The following is a 19106-nucleotide window of genomic DNA, read 5'->3' as shown; positions in this document are numbered from 1 at the left end:
ACAAAACTAGCTCTACAGAAAATACTTGATAGAATCCTCCATGCTGAACAAAAGGAAAAGCACACATATAAGGAACCTAGAAAAAACCAGCCATACTCAAATACCAGTTAACAGAAGAGAGCACAGGTAGAACAAGTAACACACACACACACACACAAATGGCAAACATAAATACACACCTTTCAATAATATCTCTTAATATCAACGGTCTCAATGCCCCAACGAAAAGACATAGATTTGCAGACTGGGTTAAAAAGCAGGATCCTACAATTTGTTGTCTTCAAGAAACTCACCTTTCTACAAAGGATAGACATTATCTTAGGGTGAAAGGTTGGAAGACGGTGTTTCAAGCAAATGGGCCAAGAAAACAAGCAGGGGTTGCTATCCTAATATCAGACAGGGTGGACTTTAGTCCGAAGTTAGTCAAAAAAGATAAGGAAGGTCACTTTATATTGATTAAGGGCACACTACAACAGGAGGACATTACAATCCTAAACATATATGCACCTAACATGGGGGCTCCCAAATTCGTCAAACAAACACTATTAGAACTAAGGTCACAGATAACACCAAACACGGTGGTGGTGGGTGACTTTAACACCCCACTCTCATCAATTGACAGGTCATCCAGGGAAAGAATAAACAGAGAGGCATCTGGACTAAATGAGGTCATAGAAGGAATGGACCTAACAGATATATACAGGACATTTCATCCAAAGGCTGCAGAATATACATTCTTTTCAGCAGCACATGGAACATTCTCTAAAATAGACCATATATTAGGACACAAAGCAAATCTTAACAAATTCAGGAAAATTGAAATAATTCCTTGCATTCTATCTGACCACAATGGAATTAAACTACAAATCAGTAGCAAGAAAGGCTATAGAGCATACACAAAATCATGGAAACTAAACAATACACTACTAAATAATGAGTGGGTCAATGAAGAAATCAAAAAGGAAATCAAAAAATTTATAGAGTCAAATGATAATGAGAACACAACATACCAAAATCTCTGGGACACAATGAAGGCAGTTCTATGAGGTAAATTTATAGCCTTAAGTGCCTATATTAAGAAATTAGAAAGGTCGCAAGTAAACGACCTAATGCTTCGCCTTAAAGCCTTGGAAAAAGAAGAACAAGGCAAACCAAAAAGTAGTAGACGGGAGGAAATAATAAAGATTAGGGCAGAAATTAATGAAATAGAAACAAAAAGAACAATCCAAAGAATTAATGAAACAAAGAGTTGGTTCTTTGAAAGGATAAACAAGATTGATAAACCCTTAGCAAATCTGACCAAAAGAAAGAGAGAAGAGACACAAATTAATAAAATCAGAGATGAACAAGGTAACATCACAACAGATTCCAGAGAAATACAAAAAATTATAGGGACATACTATAAAAGCATATACTCCACAAAGTATGAAAATCTGAAAGAAATGGATGATTTCCTTGATCTATATAACCTACCTAAATTAAATCAAAATGAGATTAATCACTTAAATAGACCTATAACAAACATGGAGATCCGAGCAGTTATCAATAATCTCCCAACTAAAAAAAGCCCAGGCCCGGATGGATTCACTGCTGAATTTTACCAGACTTTTAAGGAAGAGCTAACACCATTGCTTCTTAAGCTTTTCCAGGAAATAGAAAAAGAAGGAATCCTACCAAACTCCTTCTATGAGGCCAGCATCACCCTGATACCAAAACCAGGCAAAGATAGAACAAAAAAAGAAAATTACAGACCAATCTCCCTCATGAACATAGATGCAAAAATTCTCAACAAAATATTGGCAAACAGAATACAAGAGTATATCAAAAAGATCATTCACCCTGACCAAGTAGGCTTTATCCCAGAGATGCAGGGATGGTTCAACATACGCAAATCTATAAATGTAATACATTACATAAATGGGTTGAAGGACAAAAATCACATGATCATCTCATTAGATGCAGAGAAAGCATTTGACAAAATCCAACATCCCTTCATGATAAAAGTCCTACAGAGACTGGGAATAGAAGGAACATATCTCAATATAATAAAGGCTATTTATGACAAGCCTACAGCCAACATATTACTAAATGGGGAAAAACTGGAAGCTTTTCCACTAAAATCAGGAACAAGACAAGGGTGTCCACTGTCTCCACTTCTATTTAATATAGTTTTGGAAGTCTTAGCCATAGCAATAAGGCAAGAGACACACATAAAAGGGATACAAATTGGAAAGGAAGAAATCAAGTTATCATTATTTGCAGATGACATGATTCTATACATAAAGGACCCTAAAGACTCTACTAGCAAGCTGTTAGAGCTGATCAAAACCTACAGCAATGTAGCAGGATACAAAATAAATACACAGAAATCAGTAGCCTTCGTATATGCTAACAACAAACACACAGAGGATGAAATCAGAGAATCACTCCCATTCACAATTGCATCAAAAAAAATAAAATACCTTGGAATAAACCTAACTAAGGAAGTAAAGAATCTATACAATGAGAACTTTAAGACACTCAAGCGAGAAATTGCAGAAGACACTAGAAAGTGGAGAAACATCCCTTGTTCCTGACTTGGAAGAATCATTATCGTGAAAATGGCAATCTTACCTAAAGCAATCTACACATTTAATGCAATCCCTATCAAAATTCCAAAGGCTTTCTTCATGGAAATAGAAAAAACAATCCAAAAATTCATTTGGAATCATAAAAAACCTCGAATATCTAAAATAATACTGAGCAACAAAAAAGAGGCTGGTGGTATCACCATACCTGATTTTAACCTATACTACAGAGCCATAGTAACAAAAACAGCATGGTACTGGCACAAAAACAGACATGTAGATCAGTGGAACAGAATAGAGGACCCAGATGTAAGCCCAAGTAGCTATAGCCACCTGATATTCGATAAAAATGCCAAAAATACTCATTGGAGAAGAGACAGCCTCTTCAGCAAATGGTGTTTTGAAAACTGGATAAATATCTGCAGAAGGATGAAAATAGATTCTTCTCTCTCGCCATGCACAAGAATTAAGTCCAAATGGATTAAAGACCTTAACATCAGACCGGAAACTTTGAAACTGCTAGAGGAAAAAGTAGGGGAAACCCTTCAACATATTGGTCTTGGCAAAGACTTTCTGAATACAACCCCAATTGCTCAGGCAATAAAACCACAGATTAACCACTGGGACCTAATGAAATTACAAAGATTTTGCACCGCAAAGGACACAGTGAAAAAAGCAAAGAGGCAACCTACAGAATGGGAAAAAATCTTCGCCAGCTATATATCTGATAGAGGATTAATATCTAGGATATACAAAGAACTCAAAAAGTTAACTAATAAGGAATCAAACAAGCCAATCAAAAAATGGGCTATGGAGCTACATAGAGAGTTCTCAAAGGAAGAAATACGAATGGCATATAAGCACCTAAAAAAATGTTCTACGTCACTAGTCATCAGGGAAATGCAGATTAAAACTACATTGAGATTCCATCTCACTCCTGTCAGAATGGCCACCATCATGAAAACAAATGATCATAAATGTTGGCGGGGATGTGGAAAAAAAGGAACCCTCCTGCACTGCTGGTAGGAATGCAGACTGGTGCAGCCACTGTGGAAAACAGTGTGGAGGTTCCTAAAGCAGCTAGAGATTGATCTACCATATGACCCAGCTATAGCACTCCTAGGCATATATCCAAAGGACTCATCTCATTTCCTTAGAAGTACATGCTCAACCATGTTTATTGCTGCTCAATTTATAATAGCTGGGAAATGGAACCAGCCTAGATGTCCCTCAACAGATGAGTGGATAATGAAGATGTGGTACATTTATACAATGGAGTTCTACTCAGCGGTAAAGAAAAATGAAGTTATGAAATTTGCAGAAAAATGGATGGACCTGGAAAGTATACTAAGTCAGGTAACCCAGGCCCAGAAAGCCAAGCGCCACATGTTCTCCCTCATATGGGGATCCTAGCTACAGATGACTGGGCTTCTGTGTGAGAATGAAAATACTTAGTAGCAGAGGCCAGTAAGTTGAAAAGGAGACATAAAGGGTGGAGAAAGGAAGGGAGGAGGATACTTAATAGGTTGATATTGTATATATGTAATTACAATGATTGTAATGGGGAGGTAATATGATTGAGAATGGAATTTCAAACGGGAAAGTGTGGGGGTGGGGAGGGAGGGAATTACCATGGGATATATTTTATAATCATGGAAAATGTTAATAAAAATTAAAAAAAAAAAAAAAAAAAGAAAAAGAACAAAGCAAAAAGATGTCAACATAAAGGCAGAAGCATGGAGTGAGATGGCACCATTAAGATGGAGAAGGAGGCCGGGCGTAGTGGCACATGCCTTTAATCCTAGCGCTTGGGAGGTATGAAGATCACCGTGATTTCGAGGCCACCCTGAGACTACATAGAGAATTCCAGGTCAGCCTGAGCTAAAGTGAGACCCTACATCGAAAAACCAAAAAAGAAAAAAAAAAAGGATGGAGAAGGCATGTTCTTTAAGGAGTGTGCCTCCAACCCAACGTACAGTGGTGAGTAAACCAAAGCAACTACAAATGCATACTGAACCACCAACGAAGAACACGTTACCAGAACACAGAAGCTTATTCAATAATTTCATTTTAATACAATCTAACATGTACAAGAAGACAATAACACAAGAATTTACTCTCTCTCATAAATAAGTAATTGTTATTTTTTTCTTTTAAAAAGGGCAGGAGGGGGCTGGAGAGATGGCTTAGTGGTTCAGCACTTGCCTGTGAAGCCTAAGGACCCCGGTTTGAGGTACCATTCCCCAGGACCCACGTTAGCCAGATGCTCAAGGGGGTGCACACATCTGGAGTTCGTTTGCAGTGGCTGAAGCCCTGGCGCACCCATTCTCTCTCTCTCTGTCTCTCTGCCTTCTTTTCTGTCTGTCACTCTCAAATAAATAAATAAAAATGAACAAAAAATAAAATAAAACAAAAAGGGCAGGAGAGATGCCTTAGCAATTAAGGCACTTGCCAACAAAGCCAAAGGTTCAATTCCCCAGGACCCACACAAGGCAGATGCACAAGGTGGCCCATGGGACTGGAGTTCATCTACAGCGGCTAGAGGCCCTGGTGTGCCCATTCATTCTCTCGCTCTTCACCCATCCCCCCACTCTTTCTTTCTCTTTCTTTCTTTCTTTCTTTTTGGTTTTTCAAGGTAGGGTCTCACACTAGTCTAGGCTGACCTGGAATTCACTATGTAGTCTCAGAGTAGCCTCAAACTCACAGCGATCTTCCTACCTCTGCCTCCCGAGTACTGGGATTAAAAGTGTGTGCCACCTTGGCTGGCTACTTTATATATATCTTTCTCTCTTCCTCTATCTCTCTCTCTCTCTCTCTCTCTCTCTCCCTCCCCCTCCCCCCTTTCTCTCATAAATAAAAAAATACACTCGGGAGGCAGAGGTAGGAGGATCACTGTGAATTCAAAGCCACCCTGAGACTACATAGTGAATTCCAGGTTAGCCTGAGCTAGAGTAAGACCCTACCTAAAAAAAAAAAAACACAAAATAGATAGATAGAAATAGAGATGATAGAGATAGAGAGAGAGAAATGGGAGGCTGGAGTGATAGCTTAGTGGTTAAGGCACTTGCCTATGAAACCTTAGAACCCAGGTTCAAGTGTCTAGACCATAAATAAGACAGATGCACAAGGTGGAAAATACATCTGGAGTTTGTCTGCAGTGGCTAGAGGCCCTGGCATGCCCATTCTCTCTCTCTCTAATAAATAAATAAAATATTTTTTAAAATTTAAAGAAAAAGAGCTGGAGGGATGGCTTAGCAACTAAGCCATTTGTCTGCAAAGCCAAAGGATCCAGGTTCGATTCCCCAGGACCCATGTAAGCCAGATGCACAAGGGGGTGCACGTGTCTAGAGTTCATTTGCAGTGGCTTGAGCCCTGGCATGCCCATTTTCTCTCTCTCTTCCTCTCTTTCTCCCTTCTTCTCTCTGGTAAATAAATAAATAAAATATATATTTTTTTAAATGAAGAAAAAGAATTTAGGTTGGCTTTCAGCCAGGTGTGGTGGTGCACGCCTTTAATCCCAGCACTCAGAAGGCAGCAACAGGAGGATCACTATGAGTTCAAGACCAGCCTGGAGCTACAGAGAGAGTTCCAGGTCAGCCTAGGCCACAGTGAGACTCTACCTCGAAAACATAAAAAAACACTTTGATTGGTTCTCAGCAGACAGGCATCAGGACAGCAAAACAATTACAGGGCAGACTATGACTGACTTACCTTCAACAGATTTGCTGGCACTAGAAGGTGTGTCTTGCAGAGGGTCCTTACCAACAGTATCAGCCACATCTGGCACAACCAAGTCAGGATCTAGTATCTCATGGGTCCCATTAGTGGACAATCTGGAGGACCGTCTCCTGGATAAGTCTTTGTCACTGTTTTCAGAGCAGGTTTTTGACTGTTCCTGGGCTATAAACCATTAAGACAGCTGTAGTCCAGAGACCAATAGGAAGAAATAACTGCTAATATAAATTTCTGGGCTGGCACATCTATAAGGACTTACTTATACAGATCCTTCAGGAATGTCAGATTAATAGCCTTTCCTAATTTATAGCTTTAGGTAAAGGAAAAATCTGCAAGGAAAGATTTTTACTTCATTAAGAAGTCATAGTCTGGGACCAGGCATGGTGGTACACACTTTCAATCCCAGCACTTGGGAGACAGAAGTAGGAGGATCACCATGAGTTGGAGGCAACCCTGAGACTACATAGTGAATTCCAGGTCAACCTGAGCTAGATCTAGTGAGACCCTACCTTGAAAAATGAAAAATAAAAAGAAGTCATAGTCTGTGCTGAAAAGATAGATGGCTTAGCGGTTAAGGTGCTTGCCTGAAAAGCCTAAGGACCCACATTCTAATCTCTAGTACCTATGTTAAGCCAGATACACAATGTGGCATATGCATCTGGGGCTATTTTTCAGGGACTAGAGGCCCTGGCATGCCCATTTTCTGTCTATCAGGCTCTCTATCTTTCCCCTCTTGCAAATAAATAAATAAAGCATTATTTTGAAAAGTCAGTCTGAAAATCTGTGCCAGTTATATCCCAATCTTTTTTGGTTTTTTGATTTTTTAAATGTTTTATTTATTTATTTATGAAAGTGAAAGAGACAGAGAGAAAGAGAAAATGGGCATGCCAGGGCCTCTAGTCATTGCATACAAACTCCAGACACATGTGGCCCCTTATGCATCTGGCTTACATGGGTCCTAGGGAATCAAACCTGGGTCCTTAGGCTTCGCAGGCAAATGCCATAACCACTAAGCTATTTCTCCAGTCCCCCTTTTGTCTTTTTATTTATTTGCAAGCAGAGAGAGAGATAAGAGAGACAAAGAGAATGGGTACACCAGGGCCACTAAGCAGTGCAAACAAACTCCAGACACGTGCTACTTTGTGCATCTGGCTTACACGGGAACTGGGCAATCAAACCTGGGTCCTGAGGCTTTGCAGGCAAGTGCCTTAATGGCTAAACCATCTCTCCAGCCTCATATACCAATTTTGACAACTTTTCTTTTGCTTTTGTTTTTTGGTTTTTCAAGGCAGGGTCTCACTCTAGCCCAGGCTGACCTGGAATTCATTATGTAGTCTCAAGGTAGCCTTGAACTCAAGGCAATCTTCCTACCTCTGCCTCCCAAATACTGGGATTAAAGGGGTGCACTACCACACCCGGCTTAATTTTCACAACTTTTATAAGAATATTATTTGAAGTTATCACAAATCCTTTTTTAAGCCAACATGGTATATTTTTAATATTTTATATTTATTTATTTATTTGACAAAGAGGGAGAGTGAGTGAAAGAATGGGTGCATGAAGGCCTCCAGCCACTGCAAATTAACTCCAGATGTGTGCACCCCCTGGTGCATCTAGCTAATGTGGGTCCTGGGGAATTGAACCTGGGTCCTTTTCTTCTTGGTTATTCGAGGTAGTCTCACTCTAATCTAGGCTGACCTGGAATTCACTCTGTATTCTCAGGGTGGCCTTGAACTCACAGCAATCCTCCTACCTCTGCTTCCCGAGGGCTGGGATTAAAGGCATGTGCCACCACGCCCAGCCAAACCTGGGTCCTTTGGCCTTGCAGGCAAGCGCATTAACCACTAAGCCATCCCATGAGCCCCAACATGGTATTGTTTTAATCAACAACTAGTCTTTCATTCTTGTTTTGTTTTGGTTTTTCAAGTTAGGGTTTCACTCTAGCCCAGGCTGACCTAGAATTCACTATGTAATCTCAGGGTAGCCTACCTCTTATCTCCCAAGCGCTGGGATTAAAGGTATGCACCACCACACCTGGCTAACAACACATTATGTCAATGTCTATGTCGTGTGTGTGTGTGTGTGTGTGTGTGTGTGTGTATGGTTGTTATTGTATGGTTGGTTGGTTGGTTGGTTGGTTTGTCGAGGTAGGGTTTTACTTTAGCCCAGGCTGACCTAGAATTCACTATGTAGTCTCAGAGCAGCCTCAAACTCATCTACCTCTGCTTCACAAGTACTGGGATTAAAGGCATGACCCCCATAACCAGCTAACAACTAGTATTTTTAAAGTTTTGCTCAGAGAGAGGGAACTGCCTCAGCAGTTATAGGCACTTCCTTGTACAGCTTACCAGCCAAAGTACAATTCACAAGTATCCATGTAAAGTGAAATACACAAAATGGTGCATGCATCTGGAATTCCTTTGTGGGGTAAGAGGCCCTGACAAACAATAGTCAGTTTGTCTTTCTCTCTCTCTCTCTCTCTCTCTCTCTCTCTCTCTTTCAAATAAATGAATAAATAAATAATAAAAACATTTTAAGAGTTTTGTTCACATATGAAATCTATCCCTTCTTAAGCCATTAGTCTTCCAGAGGAATTCAAATCAACTATAGTTGTGGGAGAGAAGGTGTATCACTAAACCCAATGCTAATATAGTTCCTGCTGCTTCTAGCAAAACCTACTAACTCAACCACATCCAGCCCCCTACTCAAGGACACCATTAAAGCCTATAAGGAGTTAAGAACAGATGGACAGAGGCTGACCCAAACAAGGACAAATTCTAGCCATATATATACAAACTGAAGACTCACAGGAATTTTTATCCAGCCGAGGACGTTTTAATGGGATGTCACTTCCTTTCGATATTTTCCGTCTTCTCAATTCCAATGTTATTGGTTGCAACGTTTGAGAGTTTGAATCCACAGCTATAATGTATACAAAAGCATACAAAAACATGTAGTTTCTAAGTGCTCAATCTTGCATTTTATATAAATAAAAATATTCAAATGGACATTAAATATACACATACACACAGAAATCTTTACATACATAATAAACTCTCAGGCAGGGTAAGACCATCTCAGGAGGGCGTGGTGGTGCATACCTTTAAACCCAGCACTCAGGAGGCAAAGTAGAAGGACTGCTGTGAGTTCAAGGCCACCCTAAGACTACACAGTGTACTCTAGGTCAGCCTGGGCTAGAGTGAGACCCTACTTCAAAAAAACAAGAATGAAACCATCTCAAAGAAGTGAATTAGTAACTAAGCATGGTTATGCACAACTTTATTCCAGTCATTCATTTGAGAAGCAGAGTAGGAGGACAGCCAGGGGCTGCAGAGATGACTCAGTGGTTAAAGGCACTTGCTTGCAAACCCTGACAGCCCTGGTTCAGTTTCCCAAGATCCACATAAAGCCAGATACATTAAGTGAAATATGTGTCTAGAGTTCATTTGCAGTGGCAAGAGGCCCTAGAGTGCCTATACTCTCTATCTGCCCTTTGTCTCTCTCAAATAAATAAAAATATTTTAAAAAGGGGGGACTGGAGAGATGGCATAATGGTTAAGGTGCTTGCCTGCGAAGCCTAAGAACCCAGGTTCGTCTCCCCAGAACCCACCTAGGCCAAATGTGCAAGAGGGTGTATGTGTCTGAATTCATTTGCAGTGGCTAAGGCCCTAGCATACCAATTCCCTTTCTCTCTCTCTCTCACACACACACAAATAAAAATTAAAATTTTAAAGGCCAAGCATGGTAATAAATAACTTTATCTCTTAATCCCAGCACTCAGGAGGGAGGCAGAGGCAGGAAGACTGTCCCGTGTTTGAGGCCAGCCTGGGACTCCACAGTGAGTTCCTGGTCAGCCTGGGCTACAGTTAAGACCCTACCTTGTTTAAAAAAACAAAACAGGTGTGGTGGAACATGCCTCTTTAATCCCAACACTTGGAAGGCAGAGGTAGGAGGATTGTCATAAATTTGAGGCTACCCTGAGACTACATAGTGAATTCTACATCAGTCTGGGCTAGAGCAAGACCCTGGGGGGAAGGGGAGAACGGGACAGTGAAATGAACAAGGAGCTACTTCCTCAGGAAGGTATGGACACCTTGCATACTCACCTCCCAAATCTTTTCATGGTTCTACCTATGAATCAACTGTTCTAAAACCCTCACTTTAAAACACCACACTCCAATGTAACTGCTTAAAAATATGAAAGCACATAGGTAATATAATTATAAAAGTCTTTTTTTATATACAGGGTCTTGCTAAATTGCCATCTGGTCTTGAATTTATAACCAGTCTCGAGCATCTCAGATCATAGGCAGGCACCACTGCACACAGCACCTGCAGTTTTTCTTGGAAGGAAGACAGGGTCTTGTCTAGACCAGGCTGGACTGAAATCACTACATAAGAAAGACTACCTTGAAGTACTGATCCACCTGCCTTCACCTCCCCAGTGCTAGGATTATACATTGTGCCGTCATGCCCACCTCTTTTTCTTTTCTTTTTTCCTCTGTTTTGTTGTTGTTGCCTGGCACACAGTCTCACTTCATAACCTTGGCTACCTGGCCTTACATTCACTCATGTAGATTAGGCTAACCTCAAACTGGCAGCCTCTGCCTCCTAAATGCTAGGATTATAGGTTTGTACCACCAAGCCCAACTTCTGGGGTAAATTTTATCACCCTCAAATCTTTTCACAACCTGTTATGTCTTAAAAAAAAATTTTTTTACACTGAACTAAAACAAATCCTGGTTTACACAGTACTTAAGTAACCCACCATACATGCTAATTTTGAAAATTGTGTATCATGGGACTGGGGCATGATTATAGCTTTCAATCTCCATTTGCTATAATTTAGTCATCACTAGGTCTAGTGTAGAGGGGTCAAAAGAATGTCAACAATAACTTAAAAAAAAATGGCTGGAGAGAGCTCAGTGGGAAAGGTGTCTGCTTACAAAGCTTGACACCCTGGGTTTGACTCCCTAGCACCAACATGAAGCCAGATGCAAAAAGTATTGCATGCATCTACAGTTCCACTGCAGTGGCAGAAGGCCTGGGGTAGCCACACTCTGTCACTGTCTCTAAATAAACAAATAAATACGAATGTCAACACTTTGACTGGAGGGAAGGCTTAGCAGTTAAAGCGTTTGCCAGCAAAGCCAAAGGACCCAGGTTCAATTCCCCAGGACCCACATTAGCCAGATGCACAAGGGGGTGAGTCCGTTTATAGTAGCTGGAGGCCCTGGCACACCCATTCTCTCCCTCTCCCTCTCTCTCCTCCTTTCTCTGTCAAATAAGTAAAAATAAAAATAAATAATGTCAATACATATTCTTTTTTTAAAAAAATCCCAGAAAGACTGTATTATTGACAATGTTCTAAGCAAGGCTGTAAGTTCCAGAAAATATAATTTTCACCTAGTTTAGAAGTACAGATACTAAGCTCTTACAGAGTGCTTATTCATTCTCATTTCTCTCTCTTTCTCTCTCTCCCTCCCTGTTATTTTCTTCTTGTTGTTGGTGGTGGTGGTGGTGGTTGGTTGGCTGGAGATTTTTTGTTGTTGTTGCTTTTTGAGGTAGGGTCTTGCTCTAGCCCAGGCTGACCTGGAATTCACTAGGTAGTCTCAGGGTAGTCTCAAACTCATGGCGATCCTCCTACCTCTGCCTCCCCAGTACTGGGACTGAAGGTGTATGCCACTACACTTGGCTTTATTATTCCCTTTTTATAAAAAAAATATTTTATTTACTATTTATTTAGAGGGAAAGAGGCATACATATAAGGGGGAGGGAGAAGTGGAGGCAGGGATGGAGGGAAAGAATGGGTGTGCCATGGCCTCTAGACACTGCAAACAAACTCCAGACACATGTGCCACTTAGTACATCTTGCTTATGTGGGTACTGGAGAATTGAACCTGGGTCCTTAGGCTTTGCAGGCAAGCATCTCAACTGCTAAGCCATCTCTCCAGCCCCCAATATTCTTAGTTTTAATCCTAAAACTTAAGAAGCTTTCCCCCAATCTGAAAATTAAAATAAAGGTATCAAACAGAGAAAATTAATTGGGGAGAATTTGAAAGAAAGGCAGTAGGACTAAGGGGTTCTGAAGAAGGGTGAAAGGAAAAAAAAAAGAGGAAAGAAAGGAAAGGATGGGGGGAAATGGGAAGATTGGAGAGAGAAGGGGGGAGACAGGAGGAAGAGACTCATCTCAGGTCAACAGCATTCAGATGGCTCAATACAGGCAGGGCCAAGATGAGGAGGCCACTCTCATTCTCAGCTCTTGCTGAACTCAACCTTCCCAACATTACTCGGCTCCAAGTGGTAGCAACTTGATTCACAAATATTACAGGCTAAATATAAATACAAACCATCCCCTCTAAACAGCTCAGGTTTTCTTCCCAATTAGACCTGGACGATCTAGGGAGCTCAAGGCTCTACAAGTCAATAAATGCACACCAAGTAATTTAAAGGAATCTGAGCTAAGTGCATTGATGATATTTGGCCCATCTTCCTTCTGACACTATCCACAAGAACTGAATACATAGAACCTGAGTGTTCCCCAAAGTCTTCTAACAATGTAATTACCAGGGAAGTTTATCAACAATTCACATTCCCAGGTATCCACTCAAAGATTATGACTGGGGAAGAATGAGGTATAAGTAGAATCTGTTTCTTAAAATACTAAAAGGCAAGGGTTAACAATAAACATGGGCAACTATTAAATCTACCCTATCTGATATCTTACACTTAGAAATTAATGAACGAAATAAGAGTGAAGGCATGGCTTCATGGTTATAGTCTATGAACTGGGAAACAACTATCACTCCAAAAGTACACTTTGGAGTCAAAGTGTACAAGCTAGTGCAGAAATGGCTGAAGGGAAATCAGTTTCAAAACATTCAATTCTCACATACACTCTGCCTTAAACATGAGAACATGCCAGATTTCTACTAGTACACATTTCCCATCGCTCCTTGCATAGCTGCCCTTCTCAAAATGTCTGCTCATTGGGTTAGGAATGTAGCTAGTGGTAGAGCACTTTACACAGCATGAGAAAAGTTCCCAGGACAAGATAAACAAAATGTTTGCCTCTCACTCAATCCCCACCTTAACAAGAACTTTGGATGTTTAAAACAACCAGATGTTCTCAGGTTCATCCTTCATCTGGACACAGGACTCAGAGGGTATTTCCTCAATTCCTTTATCAATGGTATACAACTAGTACCATTCTCAGAGCACAGAGGGCAATTCATCATAGGACATGTATGCCTAGGGAATTGGGGCTTACTATCTCCCACAAACCAGCCAAGAAAGCAACTAAATTTAAGGACAGTAGTGTCCAATAGAAATATAATGACAGCCAGGCGTGGTGGCGCACGCCTTTAATCCCACCCAGCACGTAGGAGACAGAGACAGGAGGATCACTGTGAGTTCAAGGCCAACCTGAGACTACATAGTGAATTCCGGATCAGCATGAACTTAAAGCAAGATCTTGCCTCAAAAACTATATATGTGTATGCCACAGATGTTAGTAAGCCAGGGGTAATTTAAAATTTTTTACCCATGTAAGCCAGATGCACAAGTAGTACATGTATCTGGAGTTCCTCTGCAGTGGCTGAAGGCCCTGGCGCACCCAATCTCTCATTCTATCTGTCTCTTTCTCTCTGTTTTATTCTCTCTCAATAAAAATTTAAAAACATTTTTACTAGTCATATTAAGAAAATAAAAATGGGGGTGGAGAGATGGCTTAGCAGTTAAGGTACTTGCCTGAGAAGCCTAAGGGACTTGGTTTAATTACCCAGTTCACACATAAGCCAGATTCACATGGTGGCACATGCATCTGGTGTTTGTTTACAGTGGCTAAAGGCCTTGACAGGCCCATTCCCCCCGCCCAATAGATAACAAAATGAATAAGAGCTGGAGAGATGCCTTAGTGGTTAAGGGGCTTACCTGCAAAGCCAAAGGACCCTAGTACAATTCCCCAGGACCCATGTAAGCCAGATGCACAAGGTGGCACATGTGTGTGGAGTTCATTTGCATCAGCTGGAAGCCCTGGTGCACCCCCATTCTCTTTCCCTCTGCTTCTTTCTTTCCCTCTCTCTCAAATAAATAAATAAGTAAATGTTAAAAGTAAATAAAGCCAGGTGAGGTGGCACACGCCTTCAATCCCAGCACTCAGGAGACAGGTAGGAGGATCTATAGAGTGAATTCTAGGTCAGCCTGGGCTAGTGTGAGACCATACCTTGAAAAAAAGTTGGGGGTGTAGGGGGAAAGTACTTTTGTCTAGCTAAATATATTATTCCCTTGGACTGGAGAAATGGCTTAGCAGTTAAGCACTTGCCTATGAAGCCTAAGGGCCCCGGTTCAAGGCTCGATTCCCCAGGATCCACGTTAGCCAAATGCACAAGGGGGCACACACATCTGGAGTTCGTTTGCAGTGGCTGGAGGCCCTGGTACACCCATTCTCTCCCCCTCTTTCTCTGTCTGTTGCTCTCAAATAAATAAATAAAAATAAACTAAAAAAATCATATATATGTGTGTGTGTATATATACATACATATACATACACATATATCTATATACATACATACACACATTATTCCCACCAAATTGCCCTCTAAACACTTAGGTTTATTCCCATATATTCATGCTACTCTCACTTTTGGTTAAAGAAGCTTCTCTTTTCACATGGTGGTATCCACTGGGGTGATTCAAAAGTGGCCAAAAGGCATACTCTCCTGCTGCTGTTGTCTACCTAATGTTGGCCGGGGGTGATGTCCACCTTCTGCTCATACCATCGTTTTCCCTGCCATCATGGAGCCTCCCCTTGAGTCTATGAGCCAAAATTAACTTTTTTCCCACAAGCTGCTCTTGATCAGGTATTTCCTAACAGTAATGCAAAGCTAACTGCAACAGTAAACTGGTACCGAGAAATGGGGGTCATTTTTGCTAGAAACATGACTATATGGCTTTTGGCATTTTGAGGCTATTTTGTGAGAAGAATATGGAAGAATTTGAAACTTTGGCCTAAGAGATGCCTTGCAGTGCTGTAAGTACAGCTTGATGGACTATTCTGATCAGAGTTTAAAGACCTGAATGCAGAAAGAACTATGGACTGTGGGGTTTGGCTTATGAGGGTGAGAAAGAACTTTGTCGAGACGGGTCTAGAAGCAGTTTGTGTGAGATGTTTGCTGTGTTCTGCCTGACTATGTCCTGAGAACTTGTGCAGGGTTGCATTGTATAAAAATGGACTGGTATGAGGGTTGGAAAGATGGCTTAGCAATTAAGTGCTTGCCTATGAAGCCTAAGGACCCTGGCTTGAGGTATGATTCTCCAGTACCCATGTAAGCCAGATGCACAAGGTGGCACACGCATCTGGAATTCATTTGCAGTGGCTGGAGGCCCTGATGCATCCATCCCCTTCCTCCCTCCCTCCTTGCCCCCCTTCCCTCTCTCCCTCCTTCTTCCTTCTACCTGTCTGTCTCCCTCAAATAAATAAATAAAAATATAACAAAAAAAATTTTAAATGGACTAGTATGAGCAGAAGGTTGTAGCACAAAAAAATGAAATATTTGGGCCAAAATTGCTGCCCATTCAGCCACAATTGTTTGAGAGATTACAACCATTTAGATTGGGTCACCTGACCTGCATTGGGACAACAGGAAGAATGCAAACTCTTTTGAAGAGATCTGAATGCTAAAGGAGTGTCCTATTCTTCACAGTCTGCTTTATTTCCCTCTAAATTAAGTCAATAACCCATCTGATACTATGGAGTATAACAAATGCAGGAAATACAGAAAAAGAGGGTCAGTGAACTTGTAATACAGTTTTTTTATTTTGGAAATGGCTATGGGTAGTGTGAAGCAGGCTTGTTGATTACCTGTGGGGAGACCCAATAGAACCATGAACATGATCTATGGACTGCAGTAGAGACGCAAGAGAGATGCCAGAATTATGAGATGGCTGCTGGCACCGGATGAAGTTTTCCGGGAACTGTGAGTAGCCTAGCTAGAGGGGCGGAATTGGACTCCACACTCATCACTGGTCAGTTGTGGAACTTAGAGCTACAGAGTTTGATGTTTGCCTTATTTATTTTAAATCTAGTATTGGTTGAATATTTCTTTGTTATGCCCAGTGCTATCTTTTGTAGTGTGAATGTTTATTCTGTGCCATTATGGGATTTTTGTTATTAGGTTTTTTGGTTTGGGTTGTTTTTTTTTTTCTTTTGGTATTATGGCTTAGTTAAAAAAAAACCTTGGACTGCCAGGCATGGTGGCACACGCCTTTAATCCCAGCACTTGAGAGGCAGAGGTAGGAGGATTGCTGTGAGTTCAAGGCCACCCTGAGACTAGAGTGAATTCCAGGTCAGCCTAGGCTAGAGTGAGACCCTACCTCGAAAAAAACAAAAAAAAAAAACCTTGGACTATGGCAATGTTTAAACATCATTGGAATTGATAAAAACTATGGAGACTTTCAAAATTGGACTGAATGCATTATATTTTATATCACGGATGGTTATCAGTTTATGCAGGCATGGGGTGGAAGGTGGTGGTTTGATTCAGGTGTTCCCCAGAAACTTATATGTTCTTATGTGTTCTGAATGCTTAGGTCCCCCGCTGGTGGCAATTTGAGAATTGAAACTTCCTGGAGGCAGTGTTTCGGGAAAGGCGTATGTATGTTAAAGCAAGCTTCTCCTTGCCAGTGTTTGGTGCAATCTCCTGCTGCTATTGTCCAGGAGGTGATGTCTACCCTCTGCTCAAACCATCGTTTTCCCCTGCCATTATGGAGCTTCCCCTCAAGTCTGTAAGCCAAAATAAACCCTTTCCTGGAAAAGAAGTAAGTGATCAATGTGCTAGGAAGAAGTGACAGTGGAGTGTTCAGAACTAAGTGAAACATCTCTATGACATACCTCCAAGACTCAGGAACCATTTTCTCTGCTCAAAAAATAAACAAACATGGCTGGAGAGATGGCTTAGTGGTTAAGGTACTTGCCTGCAAAACCAAAGAACCCAGGTTCAATTCTCCAGGACCCACATAAACCCAAATGAGCAACGTGGTGCATGCATCTGGAATTTGTTTGCAGCGACTAGAGGCCCTGGTGCGCCCATTCTTTCTCTCTGTCTCTTTCTCTCTCTCAAATAAATAATAATAATAATAATAAAAACATTTAAAGTAGAAAAAATAAATAAATAAACAACAGGCCAGGCATGATGGCACTTGCCTTTAATCCCAGCACTCAGGAGGCAGAGGTAGGTGGATTGCTGAGTTCAAGGCCACCCTAAAACTAGTGAATTCCAGGTCAGCCTGCACTAGAGAGTAAGACCTCACCTCAAAAAAAAACAAATAAATAAATAAATAGGGCTGGAGAGATAGCTTAGTGGTTTGTTAAGGGGCTTGCCTGCAAAGCCAAAGGACCCAGGTTCAATTCCCCAGGACCCATGTAAGCAAGCCATATGCACAAGGTGGCACATGTGTCTGGAGTTCGTTTGTAGAAGCTGGAGGCCCTGGTGTACCCATTCTCTTTCTCTCTCTCTCTCTCTCTCCCCCTCTGTCTCAAATAGATAAATAGAAGTAATAATTTTTTAAAACTAGTAAGTAAATAGTTTTTAGGCCAGATATGGTGGCTCATGCCTTTAGTCCCAGCACTTGGAAGGCTGAGGTAGGAGAATCACTATGAGTTCAAGGCCAGCCTGGGCTACAAAGTGAGTTCCAGGGCAACCTAGACTAGAATGAAACCCTGCTTCACAAAAACAAAAACAAAGGCTGGAGAGATGGCTTAGTGGTTAAGGCACTTACTTGCAAAGCCTAATGACCCAGATTCAATTCTCCAGTACCCACATAAAGCCAGATGCACTAGGCAGCTCATGTGTCTGGATCTCATTTGCAGTGGCTAGAGGCGCTGGCACACCCATTCTGTGTGTATGTCTCTTTCTCTGCTTGCAAAGAAATATTTTTGAAAAATTTGCCAGGTGGGCTGGAGAGATGGCTCAGCAGTTAAGTGCTTACCTGTGAAGCCTAAGGATCCCAGTTCAAGGCTCAACTCCCCAGGATCCACATTAGCCAGATGCACAAGGTGGCGCATGCATCTGGAGTTCATTTGCAGTGGCTAGAGGCCCTGGCGTGCCCATTCTTTCTCTGTCTGTCTCTACCTCTTTCTCTCTGTCACTCTCAAACAAATAAATAAAAATAAGGAAAAAAAAAAAATGCCAGGTGTGGTGGCACATGTCTTTAGTCCCAGCACTAGGGAGGCTGAAGTAGAAGGATAGCTGTGAGTTCAAGGTCAGCCTGAAACTAATTCCAGGTCAGTCTAGACTAAAGCAAGACCCTCAAAAAACCAAACAATTAATTTAAAAAAAAAAAAAAAAAAAAGCCAGGCATGGTGGTATGTCTTTAATCCTAGTACTCAGGAGGCAAAGGTAAGAGGATCACCCTGAGTTCAAGGCCAGCCTAAGACTACATAGTGAATGTACTAAATACAAGACCCTACCTTGAAGGAAAAAGAATTCAGAGTGGGTTAGAGAGATGGCTCAGCAGTTACGGTGCTTGCCTACAGAACCTAACAATCTGGTTTGATTCTTTCGTACCCACATAAAAGCCAGATGCACAAAGTGGAGTTCACTTGTAGCACCTGGAGGCCCTGATGTGCCCATTTGGTCTGTCTCTCTCCCCTCCACTCTCTCTCTCCTTACAAATAAATAAAAATATTTTTAATTTTTTTTTTTTTAATTCAGGGGATGAGAGGATGGCTGAGAGTGAAAGAAGTTCAGTGGTATAGTCTTGCCGGGCAAACACAAGGCTCTGGGTTTAAACTCCAACACCACC

The 19106-nt window shown here is 41.4% G+C and overlaps 1 protein-coding gene across 7 annotated transcripts in view; it reads right to left on the bottom strand.

The window, feature by feature from the left end:
- The window catches only part of Phf20 (PHD finger protein 20), a 124335-nt gene that overhangs the window by 38849 nt on the left and 66380 nt on the right, over positions 1–19106 (bottom strand). For 6 of the 7 annotated variants that reach the window (XM_045156234.1, XM_045156241.1, XM_045156236.1 and 3 more), the window contains 2 exons: positions 9111–9224; positions 6279–6467 (listed from right to left, as the gene is read on the bottom strand). In XM_045156234.1, coding sequence (XP_045012169.1) covers positions 6279–6467; positions 9111–9224 — 303 coding nt within the window. The remainder of the gene's footprint in view (positions 1–6278; positions 6468–9110; positions 9225–19106) is intronic. The other variant, XM_045156239.1, reaches the window with a different exon arrangement.

This window comes from Jaculus jaculus, chromosome 8 (assembly GCF_020740685.1).
Source record: "Jaculus jaculus isolate mJacJac1 chromosome 8, mJacJac1.mat.Y.cur, whole genome shotgun sequence".
Taxonomy (NCBI): domain Eukaryota; kingdom Metazoa; phylum Chordata; class Mammalia; order Rodentia; family Dipodidae; genus Jaculus; species Jaculus jaculus.
The sequence above is the reverse complement of the archived record's forward strand: the minus strand, read 5'-3'. Positions and strand labels throughout refer to the sequence as shown.